The sequence below is a fragment of the Scylla paramamosain genome, chromosome 14 (genome assembly GCF_035594125.1).
Source record: "Scylla paramamosain isolate STU-SP2022 chromosome 14, ASM3559412v1, whole genome shotgun sequence".
NCBI classification, from domain to species: domain Eukaryota; kingdom Metazoa; phylum Arthropoda; class Malacostraca; order Decapoda; family Portunidae; genus Scylla; species Scylla paramamosain.
In genome coordinates this window covers 1405209-1430569 of record NC_087164.1, presented here as the reverse complement: position 1 = coordinate 1430569, position 25361 = coordinate 1405209, and the positions used below count along the sequence as shown (strand labels likewise).

General features: G+C 41.1%; 1 protein-coding gene across 3 annotated transcripts in view; it reads left to right on the top strand.

The window, feature by feature from the left end:
* The window catches only part of LOC135106738 (WD and tetratricopeptide repeats protein 1-like), a 237012-nt gene that overhangs the window by 98668 nt on the left and 112983 nt on the right, over positions 1-25361 (top strand). For all 3 annotated transcript variants that reach the window (XM_064016000.1, XM_064015999.1, XM_064016001.1), the window contains one exon: positions 21910-22111. In XM_064016000.1, coding sequence (XP_063872070.1) covers positions 21910-22111 — 202 coding nt within the window. The remainder of the gene's footprint in view (positions 1-21909; positions 22112-25361) is intronic.

Genomic DNA, 25361 nt, shown 5'->3' with positions numbered 1-25361 from the left:
TTTTTTAAAGCTTTAATTTTCTCTTTTACATACACTTTCCGCAACCCTATAGTGTATGTAATAAAGAAGTACTTCTTTACATTACAAATACCTATAAATAAACAAGAATTTTATGTTCGACAAAATGATTGGATATGCATCTGGCAACACCCCACGTCTCAAGGCTGTGGTTACTACACCCACAATTCTTAAAGAAAAGAACATACCATGAATTTTGCGACGCTCGGTTTTCTTTTCTGATTATTCTGAAGTTTCATTTCCTATTTCATATACCTTACTGATTATAGATTTCAGAAGTAACTTCCTAGGAGAAACTAACTTACCTTTTTATCTGATGATTTTTTTGGAGAAAAACAGCAGCCTGCCCTGTGTAGTCATCTCCGCGCAACAATGACACCGTGCCAAAACATTTATAACAAAAGTGTTATCCCTCTCCTATACCATAGCTCTCAATTGAATTTTATTGCATTGATATTATATGCATGTTAACATAGACATTAAAAAAAACAAAATAACCCCCAAATATATCTCAGTTCCTAAAGAAGTATTCAGTTCATAATAACTCCAAGCCCAAAAGATAGGTATGTACATGAAAACATTCACATCATGATGTTGAATATTCTTTGAAACTATTAGTGACAAATCTTTTATATACAAACAAAATTGAAGGCTGTAAAATGGCTCAAAAAGGAAATAGTATACATACATATTAAACACTTCCCTAAGAGGTACACACACACACACACACACACACACACACACATATGTGTGTGTGTGTGTGTGTGTGTGTGTGTGTGTGTGGTGTTTTTTTTTTTTTTTTTTTTTTTTATATAGGAAGGACACTGGCCAAGGGCAACAAAAATCCAATAAAAAAAAATGCCCACTGAAATGCCAGTCCCATAAAAGGGTCAAAGCATTAGTCAAAAATTGATGAGCAAGTGTCTTAAAACCTCCCTCTTGAAGGAATTCAAGTCATAGGAAGCTGGAAATACAAAAGCAGGCAGGGAGTTCCAGAGTTTACCAGAGAAAGGAATGAATGATTGAGAATACTGGTTAACTCTTGTGTTAGGGGTGAGAGAAAGAAGAAAGTCTTGTGCAGCGAGGCCATGGGAGGAGGGGAGGCATGCAGTTAGCAAGATCAGAAGAGCAGTTAGCATGAAAATAGTGGTAGAAGACAGCTAGAGATGAAACATTGCAGCGGTGAGAGAGAGGCTGAAGACAGTCAGTTAGAGGAGAGGAATTGATGAGACAAAAAGCTTTTGATTCCACCCTATATAGAAGAGTACTATGAGTGGAACCCCCACTCAGACATGTGAAGCATACTCCATACATGGACAGATAAGGCCCTTGTACAGAGTTAGCAGCGGGGGGGGTGAGAAAAACTGGCGGAGACGACTCAGAATGCCTAACTTCATAGAAGCTGTTTTAGCTAGAGATGAGGTGTGATGTTTCCAGTTCAGATTATAAGTAAAGGTCAAACCAAGGATGTTCAGTGTAGAAGATGGGGACAGTTGAGTGTCATTGAAGAAGAGGGGATAGTTGTCTGGAAGGTTGTGTCGAGTTGATAGATGGAGGAATTGAGTTTTTGAGGCATTGAACATTACCAAGTTTGCTCTGCCCCAATCAGAAATTTTAGAAAGATCAGAAGTCAAGTGTTCTGTGGCTTCCCTGCATGAAATGTTTACTTCCTGAAGGATTGGACGTCTATGAAAAGATGTGGAAAAGTGCAGGGTGGTATCATCAGCGTAGGAGTGGATAGGACAAGAAGTTTGGTTTAGAAGGTCATTAATGAATAATAAGAAGAGAGTGGGTGACAGGACAGAACCCTGAGGAACACCACTGTTAATATATTTAGAAGAAGAACAGTGACAGTCTACCACAGCAGCAATAGAACGGTCAGAAAGGAAACTTGAGATGAAGTTACAGAGAGAAGGATAGAAGCCGTAGGAGGGTAGTTTGAAAACCAAAGATTTGTGCCAGACTCTATCAAAAGCTTTTCATATGTCCAAGGCAACAGCAAAAGTTTCACCAAAATTTCTAAAAGAGGATGACCAAGACTCAGTAAGGAAAGCCAGATCACCAGTAGAGCAGCCTTGATGGAACCCATACTGGCAATCAGATAGAAGGTTGTGAAGTGATAGATGTTTAAGAATCTTCCTGTTGAGGATAGATTCAAAAACTTTAGATAGGCAGGAAATTAAAGCAATAGGAAGGTAGTTTGAGGGATTAGAATGATCACCCTTTTTAGGAACAGGCTGAATGTAGGCAAATTTCCAGCAAGAAGGAAAGGTAGATGTTGACAGACAGAGCTGAAAGAGTTTGACTAGGCAAGGTGCAAGCACAGAGGCACAGTTTCGGAGAACAATAGGAGGGACACTATCAGGTCCATAAGCCTTCCGAGGGTTTAGGCCAGCAAGAGCATGGAAAACATCATTGCGAAGAATTTTAATAGGTAGCATGAAGTAGTCAGAGGGTGGAGGAAAGGGAGAAACAAGCCCAGAATCATCCAAGGTAGAGTTTTTAGCAAAGGTTTGAGCAAAGAGTTCAGCTTTAGAAATAGATGTGATAGCAGTGGTGCCATCTGGTTGAAATAAAGGAGGAAAAGAAGAAGAAGCAAAGTTATTGGAGATATTTTTTGCTAGATGCCAGAAGTCACGAGGGGAGTTAGATCTTGAAAGGTTTTGACACTTTCTGTTAATAAAGGAGTTTTTAGCTAGTTGGAGAACAGACTTGGCATGGTTCTGGGCAGAAATATAAAGTGCATGAGATTCTGGTGATGGAAGGCTTAAGTACCTTTTGTGGGCCACCTCTCTATCATGTATAGCATGAGAACAAGCTGTGTTAAACCAAGATTTGGAAGGTTTAGGTCGAGAAAAAGAGTGAGGAATGTATGCCTCCATGCCAGACACTGTCACCTCTGTTATGCACTCAGCACACAAAGATGGGTCTCTGACACAGAAGCAGTAGTCATTCCAAGGAAAATCAGCAAAATACCTCCTCAGGTCCCCCCAATTATCAGAGCTAAAAGGCCAGAGGCACCTTCACTTAGGGGGATTCTGAGGAGGGATTGGAGCGATAGGACAAGATACAGATATGAGATTGTGATCGGAGGAGCCCAACGGAGAAGAAAGGGTGACAGCATAAGCAGAAGGATTAGAGGTCAGGAAAAGGTCAAGAATGTTGGGCGTATCTCCAAGATGGTCAGGAGTACGAGTAGGGTGTTGCACCAATTGCTCTAGGTCGTGGAGGATAGCAAAGTTGAAGGCTAGTTCACCAGGATGGTCAGTGAAGGGAAAGGAAACCAAAGCTGGTGGTGAACATTGAAGTCTCCAAGAATGGAGATCTCTGCAAAAGGGAAGAGGGTCAGAATGTGCTCCACTTATGAAGTTAAGTAGTCAAAGAATTTCTTATAGTCAGAGGAGTTAGGTGAGAGGTATACAGCACAGATAAATTTAGTTTGAGAGTGACTCTGTAGTCGTAGCCAGATGGTGGAAAACTCAGAAGATTCAAGAGCATGGGCACAAGAGCGTGTCAAGTCATTGTGCACATAAACACAACATCCAGCTTTGGATAAAAAATGAGGATAGAGAAAGTAGGAGGGAACAGAAAAGGGGCTACTGTCAGTTGCCTCAGACACCTGAATTTCAGTGAGGAAAAGAAGGTGAGGTTTAGAAGAAGAGAGGTGGTGTTCTACAGATTGAAAATCAGATCTTACACCATGAATGTTACAGAAGTTAATGAAGAAAAAGTTGAGGGGGGTGTCAAGACACTTAGTGTTGTCGACAGAAAGGCAGTCCAACCTGAGGACATTTATGGTCCCCTTCCCAGATGGGGACTCAGAAGTTGGGTGTTTTTTTTTTTTTTTTTTTTTTTTTTTTTTTTTTTTTTTTTTTTTTGTAGGAAGGAAACTGGCCAAGGGCAACAAAAATCTAATAAAAAAAATGTCCACTGAAATGCCAGTCCCATAAAAGGGTCAAAGCAGTGGTCAGAAATTGTTGGATAAGTGTCTTGAAACCTCCCTCTTGAAGGAATTCAAGTCATAGGAAGGTGGAAATACAGAAGCAGGCAGGGAGTTCCGGAGTTTACCAGAGAAAGGGATGAATAATTGAGAATACTGGTTAATTAACTCTTGCATTAGAGAGGTGGACAGAATAGGGGTGAGAGAAAGAAGAAAGTCTTGTGCAGTGAGGCCACAGAAGGAGGGGAGGCATGCAGTTAGCAAGATCAGAAGAGCAGTTAGCATGAAAACAGCGGTAAAAAACAGCTAGATATGCAACATTGCGGCGGTGAGAGAGAGGCTGAAGACAGTCAGTTAGAGGAGAGGAGTCGATGAGATGAAAAGCTTTTGATTCCACCCTGTCTAGAAGAGTAGTATGAGTGGAACTTCCCCAGACATGTGAAGCTTACTCCATACATGGACAGATAAGACCCTTGTACAGAGTTAGCAGCCGGGGGGGTGAGAAAAACTGGCGGAGACGTCTTAGAACGCCTAACTTCATAGAAGCTGTTTTAGCTAGAGATGAGATGTGAAGTTTCCAGTTCAGATTATAAGTAAAGGAAAGACTGAGGATGTTCAGTGTAGAAGAGGGGGACAGTTGAGTGTCATTGAAGAAGAGGGGATCGTTGTCTGAAAAGTTGTGTCGAGTTGATAGATGGAGGAATTGAGTTTTTGAGGCATTGAACAATACCAAGTTTGCTCTGCCCAATCAGAAATTTTAGAAAGATCAGAAGTCAAGTGTTCTGTGGCTTTCCTGCGTAATATTTTACCTCCTGAAGGGTTGGACATCTATGAAAAGACGTGGAAAAGTGCAGGGTGGTATCATCAACATAGGAGTGGATAGGACAAGAAGTTTGGTTTAGAAGATCATTAATGAATAATAAGAAGAGAGTGGGTGACAGGACAGAACCCTGAGGAACACCACTGTTAATAGATTTAGAAGAACAGTGACCGTCTACCACAGCAGCAATAGGACGGTCAGAAAGGAAACTTGAGATGAAGTTACAGAGAGAAGGATAGAAACCGTAGGAGGGTAGTTTGGAAATCAAAGCTTTGTGCCAGACTCTATCAAAGGCTTTTGATATGTCCAAGGCAACAGCAAAAGTTTCACCAAAATCTCTAAAAGGGGATGACCAAGTCTCAGTAAGGAAAACCAGAAGATCACCAGTAGAGCGGCCTTGACGGAACCCATACTGGCGATCAGATAGAAGGTTGTGAAGTGACAGATGTTTAAGAATCTTTCTGTTGAGGATAGATTCAAAAACTTTAGATAGGCAGGAAATTAAAGCAATAGGACAGTAGTTTGAGGGATTAGAACGGTCACCCTTTTTAGGAACAGGTTGAATGTAGGCAAATTTCCAGCAAGAAGGAAAGGTAGATGTTGACAGACAGAGCTGAGAGTTTGACTAGGCAAGGTGCAAGCATGGAGGCACAGTTTCGGAGAACAATAGGACGGACCCCATCAGGTCCATAAGCCTTCCGAGGGTTTAGGCCAGCGAGGGCATGTAAAACATCATTGCGAAGAATTTTAATACGTGGCATGAAGTAGTCAGAGGATGGAGGAGAGAGAGGAACAAGCCCAGAATTGTCCAAGGTAGAGTTTTTAGCAAAGGTTTGAGTGAAGAGTTCAGCTTTAGAAATAGATATGATAGCAGTGGTGCCATCTAGTTGAAATATAGGAGGGAAAGAAGAAGAAGCAAAGTTATTGGAGATATTTTTGGCTAGATGCCAGAAATCACGAGGGGAGTTAGATCTTGAAAGGGTTTGACATTTTCTGTTAATGAAGGAGTTTTTGGCTAGTTGGAGAACAGACTTGGCATGGTTCCAGGCAGAAGTATAAAGTGCATGAGATTCTGGTGATGGAAGGCTTAAGTACCTTTTGTGGGCCACCTCTTTATTATGTATAGCACAAGAACAAGCTGTGTTAAACCAAGGTTTAGAAGGTTTAGGACGAGAAAAAGAGTGAGGAATGTACGCCTCCATGCCAGACACTATCACCTCTGTTATGCACTCAGCACACAAAGATGGGTCTCTGACATGGAAGCAGTCATTCCAAGGAAAATCAGCAAAATACCTCCTCAGGTCCCCCCAACTAGCAGAGGCAAAATGCCAGAGGCACCTTCGCTTAGGGGAATCCTGAGGAGGTATTGGAGCGATAGGACAAGATACAGATATGAGACTGTGATCGGAGGAGCCCAACGGAGAAGAGAGGGTGACAGCATAAGCAGAAGGATTAGAGGTCAGGAAAAGGTCAAGAATGTTGGGCGTATCTCCATGACGGTTAGGAATACGAGTAGGGCGTTGCTCCAATTGCTCTAGGTCGTGGAGGATAGCAAAGTTGAAGACTAGTTCACCAGGATGGTCAGTGAAGGGAGAGGAAGGCCAAAGCTGGTGGTGGACATTGAAGTCTCCAAGAATGGAGATCTCTGCAAAAGGGAAGAGGGTCAGAATGTGCTCCACTTTGGAAGTTAAGTAGTCAAAGAATTTCTTATAGTCAGAGGAGTTAGGTGAGAGGTATACAGCACAGATAAATTTAGTTTGAGAGTGACTCTGTAGTCGTAGCCAGATGGTGGAAAACTCGGAAGATTCAAGAGTGTGGGCACGAGAGCATGTTAAGTCATTGCACACATAAACACAACATCCAGCTTTGGATCGAAAATGAGGATAGAGAAAGTAGGAGGGAACAGAAAAGGGGATACTGTCAGTTGCCTCAGACACCTGAGTTTTTCAGTGAGGAAAAGAAGATGAGGTTTAGAAGAGGAGAGGTGGTGTTCTACAGATTGGAAATTAGATCTTAGACCGTGAATGTTGCAGAAGTTAATGATGTAAAAGTTGAGGGGGGGGTGTGTCAAGACACTTAAGGTTGTCAACAGAATGGCAGTCTGACCGAGGGACATTTATGGTCCCCTCCCCAGATGGGGACTCCAAGGCTGGTGTAGGAGTTGTCATGATAATTTTGAAATTTTGAGTGAAGGGTGTGTTTGTTCCTAGTATTGAATATAATGTGTTGGCTAGCTTGTTGGCCTTGGTTAAACAGTAAGCTTCGTGTTCCTTGAAGCATTACCTTTTATTAGTTGTACTTACTCCTAAGTATTAAGAACATTAGAGCATAAGAAATAAGGGAAGCTGCAAAAAGCGACCAGACTTGCATGTGGCAGTCCCTGTATGAAATATACCTACCTATTTCCACCTATCATCCCCATCCTTAGTGTATGGTGTCACAGGTCTTGATGTCTTGTATCTAATTAGGTGTGTTTTGGGTGTTGTACATTAGTATTTGATTTTTCTCCTTGTTAATTTCCAGTCTGCATTCCTAGACAATTTCTGTAGTTGCTTTGATTACTGCTTTTGCATTCTCTATGGATCTGCTTAGAAAGTTCCCCTTGAAGCGTAAGTTCAGATCTTGCAGTTTTTGGGTGATGATATATGTCTTAAGAAGAAACAGAACTTAATCTTTTGCACCCTTCCCTTATTCCACTTGTGATGTTTATGTCTGCTTTTTTTTGGTCGTTTATAAGTAAGCTGGTTTTGTCGTTAGTGTAGATGTTAACTCTAAAGCATCTATAATCTTTGGCAGTTTGCTTTTATTCATCAATGCTTTTATTATATTTGCTCTGACCACAAAATCAAAGACCTTTTTAGAATCTATTGATATTACAATTATAGGCCTTTTCATTCTGTAGCTCTCTTCTATGCAATATAGATTGCCAGTAATCCTTTCAATGTTCCGTATAGCTTGCCTGCTTGTCATTTCTGCCTCCCGTGTTTTAGTGTGGCTTTCAAGCTTTGTTCTCATAATTCCAGTGAAGATCTTATAGGAGGTGTTTGTTAGGGTTATAGGCCACAAATCTTTGATGCAGGTTTGTCCTTCTTTGTTAGTACTACTGTGTTTGTTATTTTCTAGCTTTCCACTGTCTCCCCATTTTCTAATATGTTGTTTAGACATTTGGTTAGCTCTTCTATGGATGTTTGACTCTCTATGAGTGCTTTATATATTTCTATTCTCATTCCATTTGGACCTGGTACATTCTTGTCTTTCAATTTCTGTAGCTGCTCCTTTATATCTTTAGCTGTTGTTTCTGCTGCTTTGTTACTCATTGGTGCTGGATATTTGTCTTGACATTAATATGCCATGTCTAGGTGCTCTCTTAGTTGGTAGGGTGCACTTCTTCCTTGTATTCTTGTTTCATTATCTTGCTGGTGCATTGTTCTCATCATAACCTCCTTTGTTGCTCTTCTTACTAATTCTTCCTCATACAGTAGGATATGCAACAATGCACAGTTGTTACATATAACTGCAATAATGCACTGAAATTTTAATAAATATTTTATGCAATAATGAATTAAAACTGGCATAATGAACTCCACTAGTAGAAGCACTGGAATTTTAATAAAAATTTAATTGGAATAACGAACCAAAACTGGCAAGATGAACTTACCATTTGTGCAAGTACTGGAATTTTAATAAGAATTTAATTGGTATAACAAACTGAATCTCACAAGACTGACTCTCCAGCTGTGCAAGCCACTGCTCACCTATCTGGCACCTGTCCTTTCCTTCCTTTTTTCCTTTCCTCTCCCTTCTTACCTCTTGTATCAAACCTCCCTCCATGTCACCTCCCCTCCATGTTATCTGTCAGAGATAAGGAAGTAGGGAGTGATACCACACTCTCTCTCTCTCTCTCTCTCTCTCTCTCTCTCTCTCTCTCTCTCTCTCTCTCTCTCTCTCTCTCTCTCTCTCTCTCTCTCTCTCTCTCTCTCTCTCTCATTTTATGTCATTTTCACTTCAACCATTCTCACTCTTTCACATTCTCATAGGTATACATAATTCCATTTTCATTCTTAATCAGTCTCATTCTATTTAGTAATCCTTAGGATTGTTTTTACTTTCACTGAGAGAGAGAGAAAAAGAGAGAGAGAGAGAGAGAGAGAGAGAGAGAGAGAGAGAGAGAGAGATCCAGCTTAGGCAGGATTTACATACATATACATGTGATGGCGACAGTAGGACCATTTTCAGTAGTGTCACTGACAAGTGTCTTGACACCCCCCTCAACTTTTTCTTCATTAACTTCTGCAACATTCGCGGTCTAAGATCTAATTTTCAATCTGTAGAACACCACCTCTCCTCTTCTAAACCTCATCTTCTTTTCCTCACTGAAACTCAGGTGTCTGAGGCAACTGACAGTAGCCCCTTTTCTGTTCCTTCCTACTTTCTCTATCCTCATTTTCGATCCAAAGCTGGATGCTGCGTTTATGTGCGCAATGACTTAACCTGCTCTCGTGCCCACGCTCTTGAATCTTCCGAGTTTTCCACCATCTGGCTACGACTACAGAGTCATTCTCATACTAAATTTATCTGTGCTGTATACCTCTCTCCTAACTCCTCTGACTATAAGAAATTCTTTGACTACTTAACTTCCAAATTGGAGCACATTCTGACCCTCTTCCCTTTTGCAGAGATCTCCATTCTTGGAGACTTCAATGTTCACCACCAGCTTTGGCTTTCCTCTCCATTCACTGACCATCCTGGTGAACTAGCCTACAACTTTGCTATCCTCCATGACCTAGAGCAATTGGTGCAACACCCTACTCGTATTCCTGACCGTCTTGGAGATACGCCCAACATTCTTGACCTTTTCCTGACCTCTAATCCTTCTGCTTATGCTGTCACCCTTTCTTCTCCGTTGGGCTCCTCCGATCACAATCTCATATCTTTATCTTGTCCTATCACTCCAATCCCTCCTCAGGATCCCCTTAAGCGAAGGTGCCTCTGGCGTTTTGCCTCTGCTAGTTGGGGGGACCTGAGGAGGTATTTTGCTGATTTTCCTTGGAATGACTACTGCTTCCGTGTCAGAGACCCGTCTTTGTGTGCTGAGCGCATAACAGAGGTGATAGTGTCTGGCATGGAGGCGTACATTCCTCACTCTTTTTCTCGTCCTAAACCTTCTAAACCTTGGTTTAACACAGCTTGTTCTCGTGCTATACATGATAGAGAGGTGGCCCACAAAAGGTACTTAAGCCTTCCATCACCAGAATCTCATGCACTTTATATTTCTGCCCGGAACCATGCCAAGTCTGTTCTCCAACTAGCCAAAAACTCCTTCATTAACAGAAAATGTCAAAACCTTTCAAGATCTAACTCCCTTCGTGATTTCTGGCATCTAGCCAAAAATATCTCCAATAACTTTGCTTCTTCTTCTTTCCCTCCTCTACTTCAACCAGATGGCACCACTGCTATCACGTCTATTTCTAAAGCTGAACTCTTTGCTCAAACCTTTGCTAAAAACTCTACCTTGGACGATTCTGGGCTTGTTCCTCCCTCTCCTCCACCCTCTGACTACTTCATGCCACGTATTAAAATTCTTCGTAATGATGTTTTCCATGCCCTCGCTGGTCTAGACCCTCGGAAGGCTTATGGACCTGATGGGGTCCCTCCTATTGTTCTCCGAAACTGTGCCTCTGTGCTTGCACCTTGCCTAGTCAAACTCTTTCAGCTCTGTCTGTCAACATCTACCTTTCCTTCTTGCTGGAAGTTTGCCTACATTCAACCTGTTCCTAAAAAGGGTGACCGCTCTAATCCCTCAAACTACCGTCCTATTGCTTTAATTTCCTGCTTATCTAAAGTTTTTGAATCTATCCTCAACAGGAAGATTCTTAAACATCTATCACTTCACAACATTCTATCTGATCGCCAGTATGGGTTCCGTCAAGGCCACTCTACTGGTGATCTTCTGGCTTTCCTTACTGAGTCTTGGTCATCCTCTTTTAGAGACTTTGGTGAAACTTTTGCTGTTGCCTTGGACATATCAAAAGCCTTTGATAGAGTCTGGCACAAAGCTTTGATTTCCAAACTACCCTCCTACAGTTTCTATCCTTCTCTCTGTAACTTCATCTCAAGTTTCCTTTCTGACCGTTCTATTGCTGCTGTGGTAGACGGTCACTGTTCTTCTCCTAAATCTATCAACAGTGGTGTTCCTCAGGGTTCTGTCCTGTCACCCACTCTCTTCTTATTATTCATTAATGATCTTCTAAACCAAACTTCTTGTCCTATCCACTCCTATGCTGATGATACCACCCTGCACTTTTCCACGTCTTTTCATAGACGTCCAACCCTTCAGGAGGTAAACATATCACGCAGGGAAGCCACAGAACGCCTGACTTCTGATCTTTCTAAAATTTCTGATTGGGGCAGAGCAAACTTGGTATTGTTCAATGCCTCAAAAACTCAATTCCTCCATCTATCAACTCGACACAATCTTCCAGACAACTATCCCCACTTCTTCAATGACACTCAACTGTCCCCCTCTTCTACACTGAACATCCTCGGTCTGTCCTTTACTTATAATCTGAACTGGAAACTTCACATCTCATCTCTAGCTAAAACAGCTTCTATGAAGTTAGGTGTTCTGAGACGTCTCCGCCAGTTTTTCTCACCCCCCCAGCTGCTAACTATGTACAAGGGCCTTATCCGTCCATGTATGGAGTATGCTTCACATGTCTGGGGGGGTTCCACTCATACTGCTCTTCTAGACAGGGTGGAATCAAAAGCTTATCGTCTCATCAACTCCTCTCCTCTAACTGACTGTCTTCAGCAACTCTCTCACCGCCGCAATGTTGCATATCTAGCTGTCTTCTACCGCTATTTTCATGCCAACTGCTCTTCTGATCTTGCTAACTGCATGCCTCCCCTCCTTCCGCGGCCTCGCTGCACAAGACTTTCTTCTTTCTCTCACCCCTATTCTGTCCACCTCACTAACGCAAGAGTTAACCAGTATTCTCAATCATTCATCCCTTTCTCTGGTAAACTCTGGAACTCCCTGCCTTCTTCTGTATTTCCACCTTCCTATGACTTGAATTCCTTCAAGAGGGAGGTTTCAAGACACTTATCCACCAATTTTTGACCACTGCTTTGACCCTTTTATGGGACTGGCATTTCAGTGGGCATTTTTTTTTATTAGATTTTTGTTGCCCTTGGCCAGTATCCTTCCTACATAAAAAAAAAAAAAAAAAGTCAGATGCTTTGGTCGAAAGGTATAGGAAAGCAAATGAGCCTAGGTAAATGTGACTAATACTTATCAAAGAAGCATGAAACTCAGGGTGATAATGCGTTAGACTTGGGATGGTAAGAATTAAGGACTAGGTGCAAAACTCAGGAGGGTACTGTATGTATTTGTTGCATTATCTCAAATGTAGTAGTGCAAGTGTGCTGATTTTTATGTATTTTTCAAGATTGTGGATTTTTAAAAATTATTTTCTGGTTCCTTGGAACCATTTAATTTTTTTCCATAGGTTCTTCATTCGCCATAATGCAGATTTGCAGTTACGAACACTACCCTGGAACAAATCATGTTCATTGTCGCATACCCCACTGTACTTCTTTTTATTGTCCATTGTCCATATTTTGTTGATGTCATGGCACTTGTAGACTGTTCCAGAGAATTCTTCTAATTTTTGGTGAGATACTGTCTTAACTTCACAGGTTACCCTCCTCATCATACAGTTTTATGTTGCTCCTGCTATTGATAGATTCACCTTTTAGCCTTTTGACATGCTCCCAGATCCTCTTACCCCTGTTCCTGTCACTCAGTATTTCCTGTGTGATCTTTTTTTCATGAATCTCCACTGCCTTTGTATCTTGCACTTCTGGTCCTCATACATTTTCTCATGCATTGCTTGCTGCTCACTTCCTTCTTTTGCTGCCCTCCTGCTTTCTCCTTTCTCAACATTTGCTTATTTTCTTTATTTCATTTTTCGAGCCACACAGGCTCAATGTTTTCAGATTTGTCTACTGTCTTTTTCCTGAATTTCTTTTCCATGTGTGTCTACTTCTTCTTTGAGTATTTCTTCAAAGTTCTTTAGCTTTTCTCTTTCAGAAACTGCTTTTCCTCCTAACCTTTCCTCTACTCCTAATCTAAATTTTTTTTTTTGTGTGTGTGTCATCATTTACTTTCAGGTAGGTTATTTCTTTGATTCCCTCCATTTTTGTGTGTTCCTTCTTCTGTAGGCTGACGTTGAACTTTGCCAAAATTTAGTTGTGATCTGATAGGTCAAAATTTGTCTGTGCACCTTCCCACTCTCTATGCAACATATAACTTACCAGAAATAAAACTCTTTTATGTAAATCATTGTGGGTGTTTCAGAGAGGCTAGCTTAAAACTGACTTAGCTATTTTATTATGTATCCATTTCAATTCTATGGTACAAAGGGAACTGGACAAATTTAAGAGGAAAAAAAGACTATGTGAGAGCACACTGAATTTAATGTAAGTTGGAAGCACAAGGTAGACATTCATTGCCCCATCTGGCACCTCTCTCTCTCTCTCTCTCTCTCTCTCTCTCTCTCTCTCTCTCTCTCTCTCTCTCTCTCTCTCTCTCTCTCTCTCTCTCTCTCTCTCTCTCTCTCTCTCTCTCTCTCTCTCTCTCTCTCTCTCTCTCTCTCTCTCTCTCTCTCTCTCTCTCGAAGACACCCAACATTCTTGACCTTATCCTAACCTCTAATCCTTCTGTTTTTGCTGTCACCCTATCTTCTCTGTTGGGCTCCTCAGATCACAATTTCATATCTGTATCTTGTCCTATTGCTGCAATTCCTCCTCAGGATCCCCAAAGGGAAGGTGCCTCTGGCATCTTGCTTCTGCTAATTAGGAGGACCTGAAGAGGTATTTTGCTGATTTTTCTTCGAATGACTACTGCTGCTGTGTTAAAGATCCATCTCTGTATTCTCACCACATAAGAGGTGATCATGTCTGGCATGGAGATGTACACTCCTCACTCTCTCTCACCCTAAACCTTCCAAACCTTGGTTTAATACAGCCTGTTCTCTTGCTATACATGATTGAGAGGTGGTCCACAAAAGATACTTGAGCCTTCCAATACCAGAACCTCATGCACTTTACATTTCTACCCAGAATCATCTATTTTCCAACTAGCTAAAATCTCCTTCATTAATAGAAAGTGTCAAAATCTTTCAAGATCTAACTCCCCTCATGACTACTGGCACCTAGCCAAAAACATCTTCAATAACTTTGCTTCCTCATCTTTCCCTCCTTTATCTCAACCTAATGGCACCACTGCCATCTCATCTATCTCTAAAGCTGAACTCATCGCTCAGACCTTTGCTAAAAACTCCTGGGCTTGTTCCCCCTTTTTTTCCACACAGTGATTACTTCATGCTACCCTTGAAGATCCTTCACAGTGATGTTTTCCTTGCGTTTGCTGGCCTTAACCCTCGAAGGCTTATGTATGTGATGGGGTCCCTCCTATTGTTCTCTATAACTGTACCTCTGTGCTCACACCTTGCCTAGTCAAACTCTTCCAACTCTGTCTGTCAACATCTACCTTTCCTTCTTGCTGGAAGTTTGCCTAAATTTAACCTGTTTCTAAAAAGGCTGACCATTCTAATCTCTCAAACTACCATCCTATTGCTTTAATTTCCTGCCTCTGAGGTTTTTGAATCTATCCTCAACAGGGAGATTCTTAAACATCTATCACTTCATAACCTTCTATCTGATTGCCAGTATGGGTCCATTGATGCCACTCTACGGATGTTCTGGCTTTCCTTACTGAATCTTGGTGAAACTTTTACTGTTGCCTTAGATATATCAAAAGCTTTTAATAGAGTCTGGCACAAAGCTTTGACTTACAAACTACCCTTCTATGATTTCTATCCTTCTCTCTGCAACTTCATCTAAAGTTTCCTTTCTGACTGTTCTATTACTGCTGTGGTAGACAGTCATTGTTCTTCTAAATCTATTAACAGTGTTCTTTAGGGTTCTCTCCTGTCACCCACTCTCTTCCTATTATTCATCAGTGATCTAAACCAAACTTCTTATCCTATCCACTCTTACATTGATATCCTCTTGCACTTTTCTGTGTCTTTTCATAGATGTTGAACCCTTCAGGAATTAAAGAGCTCATGCAGGGAAGTCACAGAATGCTTGACTTCGGGTCTCTCTAAAATTTCTGATTATGACAGAGCAAAATTAGTATTATTTGATGCCTCAAAGCTCAGTTCCTCTGTCTATCAGTTTAACACAACCTTCTAGATAACTATCCCCTCTTCTTCAGTGACTGTCAACTGCCCCCCTCTTCTGCACTGAGCATCCTCAGTCTGTCCTTTACTTATAATCTAAACTGGAAACTTCACATCTCATCTCTAACTAAAACAGCTTCTATGAAGTTAGGTGTTTTGAGTCATCTTATCCAGTTTTTCTCACCCCCCAGCTGCAAACTCTGTACAGGGGCCTTATCAGTCCATGTATGGAGTATGTTTCACATATAGGGAGGGTTCCACTCTTTTAGACAAGGTAGAATTCAAAGCTTTTCATCTTATCAGCTCCTCATCTCTAACTGATTGTCTTCAACTTCTCTCTCATTGCCACAATGTCGCATCTCTTGCTATCTTCTGCTGCTATTTTCACACCAACTAGTCTTCTGATTTTGCTGACTTCATGCCTCCCCTCCTCCCACAGACTCGCCACACAAGACTTTCTTCTTCCTCTCAGTATTCTCTCAGTATTCTCTCCAGTATTCTCAATCATTTGTCCCTTTCTTTGGTAAAATTTGGAACTCCCTGCCTGCTATGAGGTTTCAAGACACTTATCCTGTGTTTTTTTTTTTTTTTTTTTTCCCATCTCTACAGGAACCAGAATTTAAGTGGGCCTTTTCATTATTCAAAATTTTTATTGCCCTTTGCCAGTGACCCTATTACATAAAAAAAAAAAAAAAAAAAAAAAAAAACAAGGGTGGGGTGTGAAACTCATTTGCTGTGATATTGATATGAGGGTACAGTGTGCAGGCCAAGTGCGAGAAACCAAACTTAACACTCCATATTTACCTCTGAGGTGAGTAACATGACAAAGATGTTAAAATAATTTTTCTTTGCAAGTAAACAAACAAGCAAATGAGTATCATAAATGCATCAGCTACTTACTGTGAGAAGCATTTCTGCTTGGCTATTTAGGTCCCTGATACTTGGCACCTCTTGGCACTGACCAGAGCATCATAGTTTGGCACTAACATCTGAGCTGCAGCAACCTTCAGTATTGCATTGAGGTGTGTATTAATGAGACCAAAGTTCATATTTATTTAATTTCATCAAAGAGAAGAGTTGTTTACAGACATGTACTTTTGAAGATGGACATAATCCTTGAGGCCAAATATCTGGCCTTGGGATAATTTGGTCCAAGGTAGGGATAATTTGGTCCAAGGTAGTGATAAAATGTGCCAACATCAACAATAAAAAATTTGTCCTTTAACACTGACTCACAATTGAGTTCAATTATTTCAAGCTGAAAATGTGCTGGTATCTCACTGATGCCAACAGAGAATGGGTTCTGGAGAAATACTTCTCAGGTTTTTAAAGTCAGCAAATCTTTCATGGATATCATTCATTAATTCAGAAATTTTCAGGTAGTATTTTTAAGTATCAGTATCACCATGAAGCTCTGGTGTGTCCTGCAAAGAATTCAAGGTTGGGAAGTGAAACAAATTTTTCTCTGCAAGCTGCCTCTCAAAAAGTTGGTTTCATTTGAAAGGCATGAATGCAGTCACAAAGCTCTGTCACTAACTTTTTAGACCCTTACATCTTTGCATTTAGGTGATTCAAGTGCTCTGTGATGTACACCGTGAAAGCTAGATCTTGAACCTGTCCACTATCTTCAAGTTCATGCAAGCTCCTTCCTTTCTGCTTCATAAACATCTGTATTTCACTGCACAATCCATAAAATTATTTTAATACAACTTAACCAGCAAATGTCACAGTGATATGGAAGTCCATGAGCATCTTCATTTTTCTCCAGTAGAAACTTGAACTGCCTGTGGCTCAGGGCTCTAAAACGCACAAAGTCTTTACAACAACATACTTAACATTGTCCATCTTTAATGTTTTGCTGCATAACATTTTTCTACGTATAATGCAATGCATATTTGGATTTACAACTAGAACTTTTTCTTTCAATTTTGTTGCAACACCAGCTTTTCTACCAGTCATTTGAAGGACTCCATCTGTAGGCAAACTCAGTTTTTGCCCAGTCAACACTGAGTTTATCAAGTGTTCCCACCAAGCTCTGAAAAATGTTACCACCTCCTGTTGATCCTTTCTTCATCACTAGTTCCACAAATTCCTCTGTTATCTGCATATTTTTATCGACTCTGTGTATGAAAACTGCAAGTTCTGCTACACCACTAATGTCAGTTCTTTCATCAGTGGTAATTGGAAATGCAATGAAAGATTTGACTTTGTCTTTGATTGACTGTGAATATTCTCTGATAATTCTTAAACTTTTTCTGTAATAGTATTTCTTGAGAGGTTCATATTTGTAGATGCTTGATTTGCTTCACATACAACCTGCTTCTTGTATTTACATTTGCAATGCTTCAAGCTTCATGTGACTGCTCTCAGGCTCCCATAGGATCAGATAGTGGTTTGGGACTTGGTGCAGTATGACCGGAGGATTTTGTTTCCCAGGATGTGTTTCTTGGGATATGTCTAACTTTTTTTAAGGGTTTTGCTTCTTTTCTGGATTTTCCTGAAGGCACTTTCTTTCAGTTATTCTGTCCATCTTGGCCCCTCTCTGGTTAGACCCTCTGAAACCTCTGGCTCTCTGTCTGCTACTGTCTAATTCTCTCTCTGTCACTTTTCATATACAATTGTTTGGGACTGCCTATATCTCTTCAGAAAATTATCTTTATTTTCATAACATTTTACATATATACCTTTCACCTTTCTCATTTATGCATAAGATCCACCCACAGGCATAATACTTGATTCAGAACACCAATCAGGTTATAAGGGCAGTTTGGAGGCAGAGCTTAAGTAGGTGATGTTATGTTTCTATAAGCTGACCTTTCTGGTGCCTCATTCCTCCTGGCTGGTCTACTTTCCCTTTCAATCGCTTTTTTGTACTGCTTAGATCCTGTTTCCATGTTTGTTATTTTCTCGGCTTCCTCAATATCAAGTGCTAATTACCTTCCTGGGTAGGGTGACCACTTGTTTTCTCCCTACTTCATCCGTCATGTCCATTTCTTATTACTTATTGTCTTCTCTTTTTTCTTCTTCCTTATTTTGTTTTCTTTCTTCTCTTCTTATTTTATCTTCTTTCTTCTTTCTTCTTTTGTAATAGTACAGTATATAGCTACTGTGGTGTGGGGATCATTACACTTGTGGAATATCAGCAACTGATAGTGCTACAAGCAGATTCATGCCCCTTCACAGCTGCCACTACACTCGAGTCATCTTTCCCTAGACTAGCTCCTTCTAGCCTACTGCAGACATAAACACAATGAGGGGGGGAGGCACAGCCAGGTCAAAGGACACACATATATGAGGCTTATAATATTCTGTGAGCTACCTTTCACCAAAGACAAGCCACCCGCACCCACTGAAAATTATATCCTCCAGCCCATGAACAGTCTATATGTGGCCCCCTGGAAGGCTACAGACAGCTACACACATGCAGAATAGTATGAAGTTCTCTGGCTTCAGAGCTTCCAGCAGTGAGCTCTGAAGACCAGTCTCATTTAATGGCACAAAGACACTAATGAAACAAGTACACAACTGACAGGCCTCGAGATGGTGAAAGGAGCACTCCTGGACTCCAAATAAGACACAAATCAACCAGGATGGCATGATGGTGGTGGTAAGACTACATTGTCCCCCACAATTTATCTGGCACAGCACTCAGTCAATCCCTTGACTGGTGCTTATCTTACCCTGACAGTGATGTACTGCTGCTAACACTCAGGTGATAATTTGCTAGTAATTTCTCTCCCTCATGCCAGCACTCCATCACTCCAGCAAGCAGCCCACGTCCTCTCCTTACAAACACAAAGCCCAACTGTGGGAAAGAGACATTGCTTAATCTCTCAAGTGGCAGGCAGTGACACATGTGATGAGGAGGGAGGTGGAAGAGCAGGGAGAGGATGGGGTGGAGGGAAGCCAGCCCACTCGGCATCCCGCTTTCACTGTCTGCTATTATAAAGAATATTTCATAATGAAAATCAGTGTGGGTATAACAGAGGGGCTGGGTGGGTGGGGACAACTCTTCTTAAGTATTAATTTCATTTCTAGGGGACAAAGGGAAATGAGCAAAATTATAACGGCAAGAACATTGTGTGAGAGAGAAAGAGTTTTAAAGTAAAGTAGGACGTGCAGTTATATATTTATCACACATCAGGCATCTTCTGTCTTTCTCTCTCTCTCTCTCTCTCTCCCTCACTTTTCTACCTCCTTCTCTTTACCTCTCATCTTCTTGTTCTTTCTTGCTACTACATGCTACTCATTTTTTTCCTTCTCTGTTGTTCTTGTCTCTCAGCATCTTTATCAATGTCATCTTGCAATTCTGAATGCCCTTTCAGTGCAAAAGCAGTTAGGTTTGTTGAAGGGAGATCAGAGATATTCACATCTTTGCCAGAATCTTCATCTGTCATAGCGCCATTATTTGCTGGCATGATGTACACATTTTTTGTTTCAGTTTGTTTCACAGATTTACTTGATTAATTTTCATCACTGCCTCCACTCTCATCGGACATAGTAGATTTTTCTTGCTTATCCTCTATCTTCATCAAGGTCAGTTTTCTGAAAAGAAAATCATTGTAACATAAATTTGAGCAGACCAAACACAAGTTCTCAAACAAAATAGTATTGAGCTATTAAAAAAATAGCAGTGCTATTCAGTATAGCACTTTTAATTTACCTTTTAGCATAAGTAATGGTAATAGATGCAAAAACACAACAAGAGTAATCATTGTAGTGGTGACGGTTGTACTGGGACAACAATTTGATTTTAAAAATTTGTTATACCTGTTATCATCTTGGTATCAAAATTATCCTGAAACAAAGTTTTCTTTTAATAACAGATATACTGAAATATAAGTGGAAGAGTTTTGAACACCTTTTTAAAAATTATACTTACCTATTTTCCTGGGAGGCCATTGTTCATCAGAAAATAGTATTTTTCAAGGGCTTTGCACCATCTAAGGGTAATTTGGCAGGGCATGAGTGAACCTTTCTCTGATAGCACAGTGGTAGCACTAGCAGCCCAAGATGATGAGGAGCAGCTCATCAGATGAGTTGTGCCTGCAGCACGAACTCTCATCACAGAGAGTGGCTTGCACGTATCAACTACAACAGCAGAGTGATCTGAACTATCACTACCTTGGCATCCATCACTGCTACATAGTCATTCAGGTTCTCCTGCTTGGCTCTTTCTTCCCTCCTCCTCCATATGTCCCCATGGATTATTTTATATTAGAAAAAGATGTTTGCCAGAAACAACTCTTTTTCTGCATACCAGGAACAACTCTCTTCCTGCACTGAAGTTCACCAACTACTCTTCATTCTCCTTCACTTCACCTACTCCTTAGTTTTCCTATTACACCCACTACCCCACTTTTTCCAACCTTTCCACTCATATCTTCAGCTAACATTACCCTTTCCCATCTGATCATTTTCCTGAGCCACCTGTTTACATCATTCCAAATTTCCCTCATCTCTCTCCCTTTCTCATTTCTTGCATTTACAGCTACACACACACACACACACAGACCTGTGCATACCAGACTATCGCTATTTTTCTCTCTGCCCACACTATCCTAGATCTTTGGTATCTTTGTGCCTCTATTCCATTCTATAATATTGGAAATATAATGAGTGCACATCCCTCTTTTCCTCTTCTCTTACTTCTCTCATCCATGGCACACCACACCATTTCTCATTCCACTGTCTCCCCACACCTCTCCCATTTCTATTCATGCACTGATTCATTTCTAAACCTTTCATGTGTCTCTGTTGCACTCCTACATTAGTCTTTCCTTTCCTAATACTTTCTGTTATTTCTTATCTTCTTCCCAGCTGCACTTATTCAATTTGAGGCCACACCCAACATCCCCCACTGGGAGAGGTGGATCCCCATTTGCCGATGGGTATCTTGGTCTCCTCACTTGGAGGTCACTGGCAGCTTGCAAGGCTAGCACAGTGCTCTTCCTGGAGGGACATGGGTCATCAGTTCTGTTAAAGGCTGTTGAAAATAAACTTGTATACAGGTCCTCCCTGATATACAATTGGGTTACGTTCCTGAAAATCCAATCATAAAGCAAACGATCATGTAGCAAAGTTAAGGTTAAATGGGAAAAATAGGGATGTATTCCAAGACCTGTATGTATGTGCCCCAGTGCCCCCTTAAACCAATAAAAACCATGAAATATCCTATGTAAGTACAGTTATTGCCTAAAGTAATAAAACACATTACATAAATAAAATAAACACAAGAATAAAGCAATAATGCAAGAATAAAACAATAATAAAGATTGTCAACTTCATCTCAAGATTAATACTTTTCCTTGCTCTCTTGGCCTTGGTAGGGCAGTCAGTGGAGGCTGCAGGGAGTTTGGAAGACATAGTTGATGATATAAATTCACTGATGTATATCACTGGTAAAAAGTAGTAGTTACAGTAATCCTGCACCCTTCCACACACAACACAGCTGGCAAACATCAAGGAGAGCATGGGAAACATTGAGCGCTGTAGCTTTGTGGTGCTATAATCATTCACCCAAAGAAATGCCACTATACTTGTGTGTGGAGTGAGTGAGTTTGTGCTTGGGCAGTTGTAAAAACAAAGCATAACTGATCGTATAGCAGGCAAGGGATAGTTAAGAAGAATGATCATAAAAGCGAATTATTGTATAACAGTGAAAAAATCAATTTATAAAATTACACACACACACACACACACACACACACACACACACACACACACACACACACACACACACACACACACACACACACACACACACACACTCACTCACTGCTGATGGATGCACCTCCTGCCCCAAATTATTCTGTATTTGCTTTAAATGTATGATAATTATTAAGGTATTTTCTCTTTCCATTAATACGTCTTGTATTTTTAAGGTTGTATGACATGCGGGCTCCACACACATGCAATTCTCAAGCCAGCAACTTCCTCATAGATCTACGGCAGCATGCAGGAAGTACAGTAGAGTGCCGCTGCATTACTATTCACCCATCTCGTCCAGAATTGATTGCCATAGGAGTTAATGATCCATTTATCAGGATATATGACAGAAGAATGATTAAAGTCAATAGTGTACAGGTAAGTGATGTTTTTGCATATAAATGTGATTTGAAAATGTTCTGCTGAGTCTTTTAAAATTACTGTTTAAGAATGTAAGCATTATGAACTCAATCTCATTATATATATATATATATATATATATATATATATATATATATATATATATATATATATATATATATATATATATATATATATGTATATATGTATATAGTAGACACCTGCCAAAACGATAATTACTCCCAGTGAGGTCTAAAGCACTGTTCAGGGGGTGCTGTGAACTTATCATTAAATCCAGCTGTGACCTCACTGAACGTTTCCCTTTGTGTCTCACAACACAAGGGGGCAGTCACAGCCTGCCCTCTAAAGACAATTCTCTTCCTCCACACAAAACTACAAGCACCTAATAACACACACACCCTTCACTCAAAAATTTTAAAATCACGGCGACTCCTACACCAGCCTCAGAGTCCCCATCTGGGGAGGGGACCATAAATGTCCCCAGGTCGGACTGCCTTTCTGTCGACGACCCTAAGTGTCTTGACACCCCCCTCAACTTTTTCTTCATTAACTTCTGCAACATTCGCAGTCTAAGATCTAATTTTCAATCTGTAGAACACCACCTCTCCTCTTCTAAACCTCATCTTCTTTTCCTCACTGTCTGAGGCAACTGACAGTAGCCCCTCTTCTGTTCCCTCCTACTTTCTCTATCCTCATTTTCGATCCAAAGCTGGATGCTGCGTTTATGTGCGCAATGACTTAACCTGCTCTCGTGCCCACGCTCTTGAATCTTCCGAGTTTTCCACCATCTGGCTACGACTACAGAGTCATTCTCATACTAAATTTATCTATGCTGTATACCTCTCTCCTAACTCCTCTGACTATAAGAAATTCTTTGACTACTTAACTTCCAAAGTGGAGCACATTCTGATCCTCTTCCCTTTTGCAGAGATCTCCATTCTTGGAGACTTCAATGTTCACCACCAGCTTTGGCTTTCCTCTCCCTTCACTGACCATCCTGGTGAACTAGCCTACAACTTTGCTATCCTCCATGACCTAGAGCAATTGGTGCAACACCCTACTCGTATTCCTGACCGTCTTGGAGATACGCCCAACATTCTTGACCTTTTCCTGACCTCTAATCCTTCTGCTTGTGCTGTCACCCTTTCTTCTCCGTTGGGCTCCTCTGATCACAATCTCATATCTTTATCTTGTCCTATCACTACAATCCCTCCTCAGGATCCACCTAAGCGAAGGTGCCTCTGGCATTTTGCCTCTGCTAGTTGGGGGGACCTGAGGAGGTATTTTGCTGATTTTCCTTGGAATGACTACTGCTTCCGTGTCAGAGACCCATCTTTGTGTGCTGAGCGCATAACACAGGTGATAGTGTCTGGCATGGAGGCATACATTCCTCACTCTTTTTCTCGTCCTAAACCTTCTAAACCTTGGTTTAACACAGCTTGTTCTCGTGCTATACATGATAGAGAGGTGGCCCACAAAAGGTACTTAAGCCTTTCATCACCAGAATCTCATGCACTTTATATTTCTGCCCGGAACCATGCCAAGTCTGTTTTCCAACTAGCCAAAAACTCCTTCATTAACAGAAAATGTCAAAACCTTTCAAGATCTAACTCCCCTCGTGATTTCTGGCATCTAGCCAAAAATATCTCCAATAACTTTGCTTCTTCTTCTTTCCCTCCTCTACTTCAACCAGATGGCACCACTGCTATCACATCTATTTCTAAAGCTGAACTCTTTGCTCAAACCTTTGCTAAAAACTCTACCTTGGACGATTCTGGGCTTGTTCCTCCCTCTCCTCCACCCTCTGACTACTTCATGCCACGTATTAAAATTCTTCGCAATGATGTTTTCCATGCCTTCGCTGGCCTAAACCCTCGGAAGGCTTATGGACCTGATGGGGTCCCTCCTATTGTTCTCCGAAACTGTGCCTCCGTGCTTGCACCTTGCCTAGTCAAACTCTTTCAGCTCTGTCTGTCAACATCTACCTTTCCTTCTTGCTGGAAGTTTGCCTACACTCAACCTGTTCCTAAAAAGGGTGACAGCTCTAATCCCTCAAACAACCGTCCTATTGCTTTAATTTCCTGCTTATCTAAAGTTTTTGAATCTATCCTCAACAGGAAGATTCTTAAACATCTATCACTTCACAATCTTCTATCTGATCGCCAGTATGGGTTCCGTCAAGGCCGCTCTACTGGTGATCTTCTGGCTTTCCTTACTGAGTCTTGGTCATCCCCTTTTAGAGACTTTGGTGAAACTTTTGCTGTTGCCTTGGACATATCAAAAGCCTTTCATAGAGTCTGGAACAAAGCTTTGATTTCCAAACTACCCTCCTACGGTTTCTATCCTTCTCTCTGTAACTTCATCTCAAGTTTCCTTTCTGACCGTTCTATTGCTGCTGTGGTAGACGGTCACTGTTCTTCTAAATCTATTAACAGTGGTGTTCCTCAGGGTTCTGTCCTATCGCCCACTCTCTTCTTATTATTCATTAATGATCTTCTAAACCAAACTTCTTGTCCTATCCACTCCTACGCTGATGATACCACCCTGCACTTTTCCACGTCTTTTCATAGACGTCCAACCCTTCAGGAGGTAAACATATCACGCAGGGAAGCCACAGAACGCCTGACTTCTGATCTTTCTAAAATTTCTGATTGGGGCAGAGCAAACTTGGTATTGTTCAATGCCTCAAAAACTCAATTCCTCCATCTATCAACTCGACACAACCTTCCAGACAACTATCCCCTCTTCTTCAATGACACTCAACTGTCTCACTCTTCTACAGTGAACATTCTCGGTCTGTCCTTTACTTATAATCTGAACTGGAAACTTCACATCTCATCTCTAGCTAAAACAGCTTCTATGAAGTTAAGCGTTCTGAGATGTCTCCGCCAGTTTTTCTCACCCCCCCAGCTGCTAACTCTGTACAAGGGCCTTATCCGTCCATGTATGGAGTATGCTTCACATGTCTGGGGGGTTCCACTCATACTGCTCTTCTAGACAGGGTGGAATGAAAAGCTTTTCGTCTCATCAACTCCTCTCCTCTAACTGACTGTCTTCATCCCCTCTCTCACCGCCGCAATGTTGCATATCTAGCTGTCTTCTACCGCTATTTTCATGCCAACTGCTCTTCTGATCTTGCTAACTGCATGCCTCCCCTCCTTCCGCAGCCTCGCTGCACAAGACTTTCTTCTTTCTCTCACCCCTATTCTGTCCACCTCTCTAACGCAAGAGTTAACCAGTATTCTCA